The sequence below is a fragment of the Condylostylus longicornis genome, unplaced genomic scaffold (genome assembly GCF_029603195.1).
Source record: "Condylostylus longicornis isolate FDR11 unplaced genomic scaffold, ASM2960319v2 ptg000012l, whole genome shotgun sequence".
In the NCBI taxonomy this organism is placed as follows: Eukaryota; Metazoa; Arthropoda; class Insecta; order Diptera; family Dolichopodidae; genus Condylostylus; species Condylostylus longicornis.
This window is the reverse complement of record NW_026577981.1, coordinates 649,495-664,869: the sequence shown is the minus strand read 5'-3', so window position 1 is coordinate 664,869 and position 15,375 is coordinate 649,495. Positions and strand designations below refer to the sequence as shown.

The window sequence follows — 15,375 nt, the reverse complement described above, 5'->3', positions numbered from 1 at the left end:
TTCTTAAACAAGTGCAAAAAATTATCCTAAATAAACAATGACGAAAATGCGACACAAATTGTGATATTATTTTCAAATTTAAGATTTTACATATTTTTAGAAAAACTATTAATTTTTATGACGGTCAATTTTGAACATAATTCATATTTTATTCTTAAAACTAAAATCATTTTAGCTGGCGTAAACATTCTCCCCGCGTTGATGTCTCTGGCATCAAATCTGGAAGTCTTGAGTTCTTAGTTGTATATGTTGTGGTTCTTCGACTAATTTGTGATTTTTATTGAATATGTATTTCTTACTAATATACATTGATATTATCAGAGCACTGACTACAATTGCGCTGTAACTTACTATATACTGATGTTTATCATGATATGACATTGCTTGAAAACTGTTTTCCTGCTTCTTCAAGGCTTGTAATTGCTGCTTAATTTTGCTATATTTGGCAGAAAATGTATCTGTTAAATTTAAACTGTTAATATGCACACTGCTAAATAATGAAGATTCCAATTCTTTTTGTAATTGTGGCATATTTATTGAAGGTGAGACTTTCTTGTATTCACTGCTTGATATTTGAAAAGTTTGTATGACTACTCCGTTATCCTTTAGTAGACAATTTTCATGAAAATTCAATAATCCAGTCCCTTTAAGCCTTTGTTGATAAACGAGACCATCGCACACAATATTAAAAAGATACTCCTTATCTAATGAATAAAGCCATGAATTCTTTCTTGTTAGTTGAACCCAATATTTATTACTTTTGGTTAGTTTTATGTTGCATTTATCTGCTATTGTTTGCTGAGCTATTAAATTAAATTCGCATTCTACTTCTTTTGTTTCTTTAGTATATAATGGTCGCAATTGTTCACATAAGAAATTCTCAGAACTGACAGAAATACACTTCCTCCATTCTATATCTGATAACGTATATGCTGTATCCCTATGCAAATTAGTCCAAAAAAGTTCATTACTAGTTTCAATACTAAAAAATGTGCCGTTAATTAGTTGAGGAAAAGGAATCATTTTGTATACTTCGAATTCTGTTGATTTTATTAATGGGATGTATAACACGAATATAACTGATGTTTTTGTAATTTTGGACTTTATTGTTGTCAATTTATATAACTGTGTTAGAGATGGTGCTTGTAATCCTTCCGGAATGATTTGAACCAAATCTTCTAAATATGCTGCTACTTGATATGGCCCCAATAATAGAGTGCTGAATTTGTCGTGATGAATATCATGAATTATGTCCAAAATCGTAACTTGTATTTTTTCTAACTCGTTATTAAGTAATGAAACATATTGTGACAACATTAAAAACATCTTTTGCAGATTTTCATCTTGTTCCTTTGGTAATAAATATTTTAGCGTTCTGTTTATTTCTTCTATTTCATCTTTGATTATGTTTAACTGTTGTGCTCTTTCTGTATTTGTTTTCTTTAGTAAATTAACTGTAGCCTCAACAATTGATGTCTGATTTTTAATAAGATTGAGCGATTTTTCCTGCTTATTGTTAAGATTTTTTAATGTATCCTCGATTCTGCTTGCATATTCGTCGTCCAGTACTCCAAATAATTTGTTTGCTATATTACCCACAATATTGAGTAACCCACGTTTCTGTCGGTAGTGATGGGACATGTTGGTAAACAAGAGTTGATTTCTCTCATGAAGTTCTTCTAATTTATGTTCATAACTTTCCAGGATTAATCTGGGTAACTCTTTGTTGTTCATTTTTTTTATTAATGTTGACATTTGATCTACACCTTGTATAACTGCTGCGTTGTGATCCCAAAAACTTTTCATGTTGTAATATATTATTAATTTCCACTTGGTTGCGATTAGTTGTCCATTCCCTAGTTTCTCAAAATATACTCCATTGCTATTAAGTTGTGTATTCTTATACGGCACTGAAGAACCAAATAGTACTAAAGGAAGTAATAAAAGCGTTAATATCATAAATAATGTAGTATTGGGTAGACATTTCTTTTTATTTTTTGGTTTCTCCTTTGGTTCTTTGATTTTTCTTTTGGTTAATTTTTGTGATTCTTTCTCAGCTTCGATATTGAATATTGGGCCTTTGAAGTCAGTCATCTCTTCCATTTCTTCGGAATGGGTTTCTACTGGTAATAATGCTAAGTTTTGAATTGTCCGTTTAAATATTCCTTTAGAAGTTCTTACTTTTACGACTCTTACTAAACCATCTGAACCTTTTATTACTTCTTCAATTCGACCCATGGGCCAGTTTAATAAATAAATGGTATATTATTTTCTTCTTTTATAACTACTAGCATTCCTGGCTTCACATTTTCATTAATTTCTTTCCATTTATTTCTTTTTTGAAGATTGCTTAAGTATTCGTCAGTCCATAATTTCCAAAAGTGTTGTCTAATAGATGTTACTAATTTCCATCTTGATAATGACGTTAATTTTTGCTCTGATTCTCTATTTTCTGGAACTGCTGTCAAAGGTTCACCGATGAGAAAATGGCCTGGCGTTAATGCTGTAAAGTCATTTGGGTCAGAAGGCATAGGTGTTATAGGTCGAGAATTTAATACCGCTTCAGCTTCTGCAGTTACTGTACTCAACTCTTCGAATGTCAAGGAAGCGGATTTCAGTGCATGTCTTAAAATTTTCTTTGTTGATTTTACTGCCGCTTCCCAGAGACCGCCAAAATGAGGAGATCTGGGTGGTATAAAGTTGAACTGGATACCTTTCTGAGCACTCTGGTTGATTATTTCATCTTTTACATTTTGTTTGTTAATTAGATCTCCCAGCTCTTTTAATTCATTTTTGGCTCCAATAAAATTTGTAGCGTTGTCACAATAAACTTCCTTACTTAAACCTCTTCGAGCCATAAATCTTTTCAATGCACCTATAAATGCTTGAGTAGTCAGGTCAGATACTACATCCAAATGGATTGCTTTGGTAACGAAACAGCAAAATACTGCGATATAACATTTTGTTGGTCGTTTGCTGTGTATCCAAAATGGGTACACTAAGATGATAGTGTATCCAAAATGGGCCACAAAAGTCTACTCCGCTATATAAGAATGGACGTGCAGGGATTACTCGTTTGTCTGGTAAATTACCCATTTGTTGTTGTAATAACTGAGGTTTTGCCTTAGAACATGCGACGCATTTACTAACCGTTGATCTTGCAAGTAATCTTCCTTTGATTACCCAAAACGGTTGTCTAGCTATAGCCAAGAGTGCTAATGGTCCGGCATGATAATGTTGCTTATGTAAATGGTCAAATATTAATTTTGATACAAAATCATTACCTGGTAACAACCAGGGATGTTTTGCATTATATCCTATTGAACCATTCTCCAATCTTCCTCCAACTCTTATTATTTCCTTTTCGTCTAAAAATACTGATAATGAAGCCAGACGATTGTTTTTATTCACCTGACCATCTTTTTTAAGTTGTTTTATTTCTTCGAAAAAATGTATTTGTTGCGTCTCTTTGATGATTTCGCTTAAGGCATTGTTTAACTCATCTGAAGTTAACCAAGATTGTGAATGAGGGACAGATTTAATCTTTTTCATTTTGTTAATCGCTCGTAAAACATACGCCATTGATCGTTGTAGAAACATAAATGAATTACGATGATCAATTAATTCTATTAAATGTTTAACTTCATTGCTGGACATCTTGTTTATCAATAACACAGTATTTTTTTCTTCTTCTACTACCCTTACTATAGACAGACTTCTTAGTGGCCATTGATCTTCTTGTAATGTTAAGAACTTTGGTCCTTGAAACCAAAGTTCAGAGTCAATTAATCGGCTCGCTGACATCCCTCTTGAAATAATATCTGCTGGATTATTTTTTGTGGCCACATAATTCCATTGATTAATTGTTGATTTTTCATGTATAACAACCAATCTATGTGCCACATAAGTTTTAAATGAACTGGGTTCGCCTTTTATCCATGAAAGAACGATTTGAGAGTCTGTCCATAAATAAGTTTCATCAATAGTTATTTCCAACGCCTTTTTTACTTTTGACACCAATTCTACCACCATAATTGCCGCACAAAGTTCCAGTCTAGGAATCGTTAGTAATTTGACTGGAGCTATCTTTGATTTTGAGCACAGCAACTTAATATTAATATTTCCTTGGATATCTATTGACCTTACATACAGAGCTGCTCCATATGCTTTCTCGCTCGCATCTCCAAATCCATGTAACTCGGTTCGCACAACTGCATTGTTACTAAAAACAAATCTATTTATTTTCAGTTGATTTAAATGGGTTAATTCATGTTTAAAATTCGTCCATTCATTTTGCATTTCTTGACTGAGTTCTTCATCCCAATCGATTTTCATTATCCACAAGCTTTGAATGAATATTTTGGCTATAACTATTACTGGATTCACCAATCCTAAAGGATCAAAGAGCTGAGCTGCTTCTGATGCCACCTTTCGTTTTGTCAATTTGTTTGAATCCTCTAAAACAGATGTCTCGAACTAAAGTCTTAATGTAACCGGATTCTTCTTTTTCAAAAACCTTTTCTTTTTCTCGATCTTCTTCAACAACATCTTCCATTATTTTGTCATTATTTGAAGACCACTTATGCAAATGGAATTTTGCTGTTTTTAACATTGATATTAACTGCTTTTTCAATTCAATAGTTTCTGTAAGACTATTACATCCCGTAATAACATCGTCTACATAAAAATCTTTGATAGCCTTTGCTGCTAATGGGTACTGACTGAACTTATCTGCTGATAACTGTTTCAAACATCTAGTAGCCAGATATGGTGCTGCCTTCGTACCATAGGTTACTGTTGTTAGCTTAAAATAGTGAATTCTGTCCCTAGGATCTGAACGCCACATTATCATTTGTAAATTTTGATCTTCTTCAAAAACATTTATTTGCCTATACATTTTTTTTATATCTGATGTAATCACATACTTATATGTTCGGAATCTAAGTAAAATGTTAAATATGTCATCTTGCACTTTGGGTCCTTTTAACATGATATCGTTTAATGATAGATTAGATGTCGTTTTACATGACGCATCAAATACAACCCTTAATTTTGTAGTACTGCTATTCGGTTTCCACACGCCATGATGAGGCATAAAGTAGTGTATTTGCGGAATGTCAACTTCATTCACTTCTTTCATGTGTCCTAACTTCAAGTAATCTTCTAAAAACTCAATATATTGTTGTTTGAGTCTTACATCCTTTCCTAATTTCTTCTCAAGGTTTAGAAATCTTCTAAACGCAATATTTTTGGATTCCCCCAGCACCCCTGGGGATCCCAAAATAGGCAGATTCACTACAAATCTACCCTCTTGATCTCGATCTGATGTATTCATAAAATATTCTTCACATTTCACATCAGCTGGCTTCATAATTACATCTGTGCCTATATCTTCTACTTCCCAAAATCTTTGCAATTGGTTTTCTAATTCACTGTTAGATACTCCAGCAAATGGAACTTCTTGGTGCACTTTTCCAATAACAATCCAACCAAATACAGTATTTTGAAACATGGGCAAATGTTTGTTCAATTTTATCTGCCCTATCCTTAATAGTTCGCTAAACATTTCCGCACCTAATAGAACATCAACCCTTTGTGGTTTATTAAAATTGGGATCAGCCAGCTGTACTTTCTGCGGTATATTCCAAGTTGAAATATTTATAAATCTCTGTGGTTGTAAACTGGTTATTTCTTTAATCACTCTTGCCTCGATATTTGTTGAGAAATTATTTATTCTTGAATTTATTGTCAAGTTTACTCTGCCTTTGGATTCTACTTCTGTTTTTCCAATACCGTAAATTGAAAGCCCTTGATTTGATGGTTCCAGCTGCAATCTTTTTCTTAATCTCTCACTGATGAAATTGATTTGAGAACCGGAATCTAATAAAATTCTACATTCAATTTCTTTATTGTGTTTATCTAACACAATGCCTTGCACTGTTCCCAAAAAAACGTAATTGTTGCTGTTGTCTTCTGCCATATTAACTGTTGTATTGATTTGTGGTTTGTTTTGAACTACCTTATAATCATCATGTAATAAGGTGTTATGTTTCTTGTTACATTTTCTGCAACCTCGGGAATAACATGTTTTTGTGTTATGGCCTTTTTTTAAACAATTAAAACATAATCGTAATTCTTTAATTTTTGCCTCTTTTTCTTTTTGATTCATCTTTAAAAGCTTATCGCAATTGTATATTGTATGGTATCCTTCACAAATTGCACATTTTGCCCCATCTATGACAGTAAATGAGTGGGAATTATTATCTTTTTTAGAAATTTGTTTTGTTGCGTATGACTTGGCTCCTAAGGCCTCAAATGACTGGAATCTCAACTCCAAAAACTTCATGAATTCATCTAAAGACTGAATTTGTCTAGGAGATTTTAATGTTTGTTCGTATATTGTATGTGTATCTTTATCTAATTTTTTATACAATATATGCAGAAGAATAGGATCCCAAGAATCACTTTTTATAACTTTTACATTTTTTAGCAGAAGGATACATTCTTTCGTTGTGTCAAACATGGACTTTAATGACCTTGCTGAGCCGGCAACTAGACTCGGTTGATTAATGAATTTATCTAAAATAGTTGAAATTAATAACCGAGCGTTATCATATCTGTCTTCAAGAATCTTCCATGCTACTTTGTAATTTGCTTCTGAAATTGCCAGATGTCCTATTAACTTCAGTGGTTCTCCCATAAGATTGCTATTCAAATAATACATCTTCTCAACATCTCTAAGCGATTGATTATCTATTATTTGCAGAAACATATCTTTGAATTGAATCCATTTCAAATAATTACCATCAAATTTTGGAATATTAATGGTTGGTAATTTTATTGAATCATTGTTTATTTTGTTACTTTTTTCCGACAGCTTGGCCAGTTCCTCAGATAATGTAATTATGAGGTTTTGCACCTCCGTTTCCGTGTCTTCAAATTCTTCAACATCATAACCATAGTTCTCAGGATATTCTGCTCTGCTTGAAATAACACGCTCATCTTTTTGTATCTCATCCCATTTAGTTTGTAAATGTTGTATGTTGATTTCATAGTATTGTCTTGATTGATCTTTTGTTTTCACATTGTTCATTATCTTCATCAACTTTACTATGTTTCTTTGATATCCTCTGACAAAAATTTTAATTTCTTCATTTTCTACAGAACTTCCTGATTGAAGTTCTTCCTTTCTTGAATTATTTTTGTTAATTTTCAATTGTGCAATTTTATTTCTTAATTTTTGTATAATATCTGTGTATATCATTTTAGTTTGATCATACACCTTTTCCGTAAAATACATATGGTCAGCCTGTGTTCCATCTTCTATTGATTTATGATTTTCTTGAAACTCTGCCCATATGTCTTCAATTTTTTCAAGTTTGTTTTTCACAAATTTTTCATTTTTTCTTTCTTCAGCAGTCTGGTCGTAGTCAGCACTTATTGATTTTAACTGCCTACCCAACTGCACTTGTTTTGATGCTAAATCATCCATGTTTGTTATGTTGTATAAATTTATTTACGTGATGTTTGACTTTGTACTGATTCTTTTTTGATTGATGACACCTTCACTTCTTGGCTTCTTTTTACTACAAACGTTCACCCAACGACGATTATCTTCTCTTGTTAATATTAGTAATATATAGTCTGTAGTACAGTAATGTATAATAACAAACAGTACAGTCAAGTCCCAACTATCACGTCGGGGTCACCAAAAATGTATAAACTAATGGTCTAACTGAAAACACAGTTAGATTCCACTTCGATTATACTTGTCCAATATTGTTATTTGTCGCAAAATATACAAGTAACAGGGTAATCGAGAGTAACGTTCGCTCAATGATACTTGTATAGCAGTCAAAATAAAAATAACTTGATATATGTCTCTTGAGAATATTTCTAATTCTGACTTTATTAACCAAGAATTAACTCTTATATACTAAAATTAAAATAAACAACTCATCCCTACTCTTACAACTTTAAATTTTAAAACTATTAAAATGAAATTATAATTGCATTTCGTCCTTTGTCGCTATTTAAAATTTATTGCCTAAATGTTATTTCGTTACATTTTATTATCAACACATGTAGTTCAAAATATGTATTTACTAGATTGATTAACACGTGTTATGCTATTTTTGTATTTCTCTTTGTAATTTTATTTATGTTTCTTAAACAAGTGCAAAAAATTATCCTAAATAAACAATGACGAAAATGCGACATAAATTGTGATATTATTTTCAAATTTAAGATTTTACATATTTTTAGAAAAACTATTAATTTTTATGACGGTCAATTTTAAACATAATTCATATTTTATTCTTAAAACTAAAATCATTTTAGATGGCGCAAACACATACTTCTCATTTAATTTCCCTAATATAACTTTTAACTTATTAAAAAATTACTTACTGAACTTACAGGTTGAACCTCTATAGATAGAGCCTCCTGGTACAGCTGATGATAAGTTTCCTTGACGCCGAAGTTGTTGACTAGGATTTCTTTCATGTTATCTCAGGTTGCATCTGCATATTATTTATTATAGTTCTTTGAAAGACGTATTGCTTTAGATCAGGATTACTGTTGAATAGAGGTAATATAGTATCAACCTCTCTTAGAAATGACGACAATGCGTTGAGCATCTCTTAATGAATCACTGAAAGTTAGAGTAAGTTGATTATTATTATTATTATTATTTGTGTTATCACTATTTAATGCCATTTCTGTTTCTGTTTTTTCAGGAATTTCGTAAATTAAAAGTTTTTCATTTTTTATTTTTGTTTTTTCTTTTGGCATTCGATTTTTGTTTTTATTTTAATTTTTTTAGGTTTAAATTTATTATGATTAAGTATTTTAAAACTTTATATTACTCTTTTTTTTACTATTTTAAAATTAAAAATTATTATTATTTATTTTTGATTACTATTTTAAAATTTTAAATTATTTTATAAATTGGAAAAAAGAAAATTTGGCAAAGTTTAAACTTTAGTTTAAATTGTCAAGTTGTCTTTAAATTTAAATTTATAACAGTAAGTTATAAGTGAGGTTCGATCACTAAACTGTCTATCTTCGGATAGCAGAATTACCGTTCTGCGCCAAAAAATAAAAACACCAAAATTTAAATTTTAGTTACTTATTTATTTATTTAACTTTATTCTTCGGAATAACAGTTAATCGACTTGTTCTAGAGTAAACCTAATAGTCAGCAGTAATTACTTTAAGTGTGTTAATTTTATTTTAGTAATTTGATATTTTAGCTTTTATGTGAAAACAATTTTTTTATGTGAAAGTAATTACTGTTGATTATGAGTTTTTTTTGTATTATGCAAATTTATAATGAAATAAGAAATATGAAATTTATAGGAAAGAATTTTATTATTTTAAGTTAACGGAAAATTTTGTTAAATTTTATAAAAGAAAGACGACGGAAATGAGGTGTCGTCTTTCAAATTGACCTTACTTGAGTTTATTGACATGACTTATATGTATATAAAATTTGTATTGGTAAAATAATATTTAATTGTATTTTAGATATTATTTTCTAATTCCCTCTTAAAATTTTTTCTTTATTATCCGTGACTCCAATAATACGCTTACGACGTAAATTATACAAAGTATCACATTCCAAAAAATTTAGTAAAAGTTCTTGACATTGTACACTTTTCTTAAAAGCGTTCTATACGTAGTGGAGACGTAAAATAAAAGTAAATCGGGTATCGAAAAAGCTTTTCTTATACCTTGTCATATAAATGTTGCCATAAAATACAAATTTAATAAATTAGCATTTATATTCAGCAATAAAGTGCTAGCGTGCTAAAATGCAGCATAAAAATGCAATGTTTTTAATGACTAGGTAACGTTTGTTAAAAATTTGCACAGAACTTTAAATTGAACTTTTCAAACAAACGTCAAACTATATAATAATCAGGGACGGATTTTTCATATATGCAAAGTATACATTTGCAGTGGGCGACAGAAAAGCAGAGGTGCCATTAAAAACTTTAAAAAACCATAAATTTAAAAAAAAAAATTTGATACAAATTCAATTCAATTTACAGCGAAATTAACTTGATAAAATGTACTTACATACAAACATAATATTTTATTCCTAATAATATAAAAAATGTGAATGAAAAAAACGGTCAGTTACGCAACATATAATTATATCACAAAGCAAAATTTTTATTATGCTTAGTGATCTCCCTGGCTACACTCGTTCGTAGACATTATATTTAAATTGTTTCATATATGCAAAATTTTATTTATGCTTAATTGTCGCCCACTCACCAAACAAACAAACACATTATTATAATGTATTACTTTTTCTGTACACTATTGCATTAGTAAACAACAAGAACAAAACAAGAAAAACAAAAATTAAGAATGAGAATAGGAAGAAATTAGAAAAAGAGAATGAGAGCAATATTATTAAATAATGGAGTGCATAGCTTGATATTGAGATTGTGTATACCAATATTTTCTTTTTGTTTAACAAAAAAAAATTTTGAATGAATTTCAAAATTACATGATCGTTATGAATTTCTACTATGTTTTGCTTTCGTTTTTGAGTTAAAACTGTTATCAATCACATAATTAAATATTAATTGGTAATTTCTACTACTTATATTGAATTGGAAAAATGTTGTTTAATAATCAAGCGAATGTTAAGAATTTTTATGTTGAATTGATGTAATGTAAGTCATCCAAAAAATAAGAGTAAAACGAAATGGTGCATAATTTGTTTCACACATTTTTCTCTAAAATTAAAGTAGTTAAGCAGAACGACATTCTGAAATTTCAAAAACCACAAGCCTATAAATACCAGTAAATGCATTTATTTTAATAAAATCTAAAAAATATAATGAACAGTATAAAAGCTTATGGCTATATACATGAAAGCTTAGTTTTTAAGTCACAAATTTTAGAACGAAACTTTGACTTTCCTTAAATTTTTGAATACAAGTCGAAACTTTTTTAATACGCAGGTTCATTTTAAAATTACGAATAAAAATAATTTTTTACTTTTTTTCATACTCAAATAAGCTTTGAAAAAGTTCATTTGATATAATTTTCATAGAACCTTTTACAATAAGTTTCACTTACGTCAAAAAGTAAATTTTTTGGTTGTTAAAATTAAAAAAATCAAGTTTAAATGATTGATATAAATCTGATCATAACTTGATAAAAAAACATTCAGTTAAATAAATTACCTTGTTTTGGAATTTATAAAACAAAAAATTGAAAGTTTAGTTTCAGACTTTAATTCTATAATTAGTTCTGCATTCAGCATAATAAGGTTACAAGAAAGTGCTTTATGATGCACAATGTGCATTGCCTATTAAATTTTGTTCACAGCAATTAAATAGGTGAAACGGTTGAAGGAGGAGCGCACTTTTTAGGAACCGCTTAGGGCGACGAATACAACAGAACCGCGCCTGATAATAATATTGTAAAAATTGTATTCCAAAATGTAGGAAAAGCTTTAGTAGTTTTTTTTACAATGTAAAGGTATTAAAGGCTTTGAGACGGTACTACGAGCGTATTAATACCGTACTTAAATCTTTTTTAAAGCATTATTGAAGTCACGATATGTATTCGTGTCAATATTGAATAATTATCCTTTCATTAGTTACATTTTCAACTTGACACTACAGTTACTTCCTATACCTTGAGTTAACCTACCCTATGAGGAAAAAATGCTGTTCACTTAAAAATAATGAAGTACTTTCAGTACCATATAAAATGTTATAGACGAAGGTTGTGCTTGTTGTTTTTCCGCTTTTTTGTATGTATTTCAAGAATTTTAAAATAATTACGAATGAAAATATTAATATATTTAATTGATTTTTTAAATATATTTTTGGAATTTTACCTGCTTTATAATAAGTGTGAATATATTTTAATACTTCTTCTCAAAAATAGCCACGTCGATTAAAAAAAATCCATATAAAATAAGGTCGTGCTTTCAAGTTTCTCTCTTAGCCTTGGGACTTGTTATTTGATGAATAATGGAAATGAAAAGTTGAGAACTATGGATAGCACCATCGATACAATCGATAGTTTTCAACTATTAAAACTGTCAATGGTTTTAAATTCTATATAATGCTTTCGTCAAATAAATTAACATTAAATTACGCAATTAACAAATTTAAAAAAATAGGCAGGAAAGGAATATCGTTTTGAATTTTATGAATTCCATAACATTGTTTTCATACATTCAATTTATTACATCTGTGAAAATTAAAAATTTTTTCCTTCTATTTTTATGTTCTTTTATTTCATTTCAAATACTTCTTGAAGACGTGAAGCGAAGTTAAGCTGGCATTGAGTGTCATTATATTCTTAATATTCCTTCTTTGAAATAAACAAGAGAAAAAACTTGTTACTACTCGTAGCTATGTCAAAAGTAGAAGTTTAACGTGCATCATTTCCTTTAAATACTGAACTTAACTGATCATTTACATGAGCGAGTTATTGGCATATATGTTTCAAAGAATACAATAGTTTTGTATACATTGAATAATATGCTAAAATATCTCAACTTGCCACTATATTGGCAACCCACAAAAAATTTGTTTTGCTTAAGCGTATCGTGTTAACAAAAGAAAAATATTTATTAAATAATAAAAAATATTTAAAGTTAATATTATACACATTACAACGCCTATGTAAGCCGTTGTTAAGTTTAATTGCGGTTGATATTTTTCAAATAATATTATTTGTATACTTTTTCTTTTCATTCCATATAAAAATATAAAATATAAAAATATTAAATGTTTTTTTACAGGTCCCCGGTGCATTGTACTATACTTCAATTTGCGTTATGAAACTATCGATATATGGCGACTGTTTTGCGACGATATATCGAAAATATCGATAATTCTCCAACACTAAATGAAATCTATTTTTATGGCAAATATAAGCTTACTTGAAGCGTATTTTATTTCCATATAAACGTTACTTGACCTGAAGCCGGCTCCGCTCAAGTCAAGTCAAATATTTTGTTTGACAATTTAAATTGGCTTGAAATGAAATATTTAAACGTCATTTTTGAGCTTCTAACCTGACATAGCAAAAATGTAGTTTGAGTTTTGTGATGATTTTAGTCAAGTAAAATGCCATATAAACGAAGTAATTGTGACAATTAGATAGCAGAAAGAGTTTTTTAAAATTAAATGAATAAATTTGGTAAGCATCTTTTTTTTATAAATTTTAATGCCATCTTTGTTATTAGCTTCTCTTTTTTCTTGCAGAAATTTGAAGAGGACCAATTATATGATAGATTGAAGTACACATGGTTTAACGAGTCTTAAATGGATTCCAAAATTCATGCAAGTTATATTAACTTTCTATTTAATTTTGCTTTTTTATCTGTACTAATGCGCATTATTTATTTGTCAGGTTAATTTACACAGAAAAAATATAAATAGACATGACAATGCAAATCATTGGAACTAGTATATTTGATCAGATAAGTATACTATATTTACATTAAGTGAAATCATATCATGGCTCACAAGATGAGCCGAAATACCGCTAAAAAATTTTGTATTTCAATGCCGACATTATATTACTCATCATTAGCAGAATTTTTCCTTTTGTATTAAGGAAAATGTTTTGTAGAAATAAAAATTAATATCCAGTTTCCAGTTATACCTACTTGAAATAATGAAACTCGTAAAAATACAAATATAATGCAAAATTATCCACCACAATTATCTAAATTGTAACAAATTTTATCGTCACTTTTTCTTTTAATTTTTTTCGTATTTTTTGTATAATTTTTGCAATTTTAAAAACGTTTTAAATTTTTGTAAAATCAATAAAGCTCAGCTTATTTGTTACCAATAAAATGAACAGTTGATCGAGCAAACACAAAAAAACTATTTATCTCTTAATAAATTTTGTTATTTTTTTTTTGTGCAGCAACTTTGTACGTTATTGGCGCAGTAGGATAAATAAAAAAGGTGTTAAAGATTAAAACAAACAGTGTAATAATAAAAGGTTATATATTACAAAAGTTAGCTCAAAAATATAGTAAAATAACTACATGTTTAAATAATAAAAAATAAAACTTAAATATACTCTTAACATCTAAATTATTTTACTGATATTCCAGTATTAAAATTTTTGAAAATTAATAAAAAGAAATTTGTACGAAATTACTGTGACTTTTAAGAGAAAATAAATAAAAAGAAAGAACCAAATAACAAATTAAGTAAAAATAAGTAGTATATAAAAATTAAAAAAGGTAATTAGGTACCAGGTTATTACTTCAATAAGCAATTGCATTACCGTAATTATAAAAAAAATTTCATAAAAAAATAAATACTGTAAAAATAAATAATAAAAACAAAAAAAATTAAACACAAAAGAATACAATGGAAACACAAAAGAACTCAAAAACAAGCATATTGGTCCCATCTCAATTTAATCGTCCGAAGAAGATAAACAAAAACACTGCCACAACCAGCAGCAACGATATCCCCACTTTACAAACTCCAACCCCAAGACCAAGAAGAACTACACCAGAACTGACATTAACGTCAGACTCGATTAGGTATCTGGTGGATCCCCCAGATTTTAATGATAAGTCAGAAGAATTGTATAAGTTTTTAGATCTCATTGAAAGTATAATATCTTTAATAGCAAAATATGATCAAAATGGTCAAATTTTGATGAATAGAATTTAGAGTAAATTACCAGACAGAGATAATTTATTAAAGTAAAGAACCATTTTATAAATTGGCTTGAAATAAAAAATATAGATAATTTTTTATAGATATGAAAAATTTCGCAAAAATTATCTATTATCTAAAATATAGATAATTTTTGCGAAAAGAAAACAGCTTTGCAACTTTTCGAAGAATTAAAATTTGCAAAAATTAAAATTTAAAATGAGATCAAAAAGTTTTATGTAAATTAAGCAACAAATTAAAAGATGAGACAAATGCGGATGCCATTATCCGAGCCAATATTCAAACTGGGTTACGAATATTAAAGGAAAGGTTATCTAAATCAATGCGTTCAATAATTTTTAGTCGCATCCCAGCCTCTTTAGAAGATGGTGTTGAAGTCTTCTATAAAGGCAATTATGAGGAACCCATATAAATCTAATGATAATAGAAATTCCTACACAAATAAAAACTTCTTCAAAAATAACAAATAATATTATACAACGGTAATACTAATACTAGTAACAACAATAGTAAGCATTATAATACTAATCATAGTGAAACTAACTAAACAAATAATAATAGAATAAAGCCAAATTACTCGACTAGCCAAAGAAATTGTAATTTTGATAATAATATACTGAACTTAATTTACGTTAAAATAATAACTACGTAAATTATTCCCCAAATCAAAATCATAATT

At 28.9% G+C, this 15,375-nt stretch overlaps 3 protein-coding genes across 3 annotated transcripts; all 3 read right to left on the bottom strand.

Moving 5' to 3' along the window:
* Positions 1-2,246: 2,246 nt before the first annotated feature.
* On the bottom strand, positions 2,247-2,858 carry LOC129619373 (uncharacterized). Its single transcript, XM_055534615.1, has one exon. It carries the CDS (start codon positions 2,856-2,858, stop codon positions 2,247-2,249), a length of 612 nt encoding a protein of 203 aa, XP_055390590.1.
* A 40-nt stretch (positions 2,859-2,898) lies between these two features.
* LOC129619372 (uncharacterized) lies at positions 2,899-4,335 on the bottom strand. The gene has a single exon (XM_055534614.1). It carries the CDS (start codon positions 4,333-4,335, stop codon positions 2,899-2,901), a length of 1,437 nt encoding a protein of 478 aa, XP_055390589.1.
* A 64-nt stretch (positions 4,336-4,399) lies between these two features.
* LOC129619370 (uncharacterized) lies at positions 4,400-7,492 on the bottom strand. The gene is made up of 6 exons (XM_055534613.1): positions 7,459-7,492; positions 7,281-7,362; positions 6,865-7,190; positions 6,214-6,753; positions 5,026-6,102; positions 4,400-4,866 (listed from the first exon to the last, which is right to left on the bottom strand). The coding sequence occupies exons 1-6, from the start codon at positions 7,490-7,492 to the stop codon at positions 4,400-4,402; spliced, it is 2,526 nt and encodes an 841-aa protein (XP_055390588.1).
* Positions 7,493-15,375: the final 7,883 nt, after the last annotated feature.

What these genes read in the sequence shown, in the direction of transcription:
- LOC129619370 (XM_055534613.1), bottom strand. Translation starts at nt 7,492, where the DNA reads ATGGATGATTTAGCATCAAAACAAGTGCAGTTGG. An exon ending in GGCCAAGCTGTCGGAAAAAA is followed by an intron (nt 6,754 to 6,864) that starts GTAACAAAATAA and finishes TGCAAATAATAG; the next exon opens with ATAATCAATCGCTTAGAGAT. An exon ending in GGTTGTATTTGATGCGTCAT is followed by an intron (nt 4,867 to 5,025) that starts GTAAAACGACAT and finishes TTTTTGAAGAAG; the next exon opens with ATCAAAATTTACAAATGATA.
- LOC129619372 (XM_055534614.1), bottom strand. Translation starts at nt 4,335, where the DNA reads ATGAAAATCGATTGGGATGAAGAACTCAGTCAAGAAATGCAAAATGAA.
- LOC129619373 (XM_055534615.1), bottom strand. Translation starts at nt 2,858, where the DNA reads ATGGCTCGAAGAGGTTTAAGTAAGGAAGTTTATTGTGACAACGCTACA.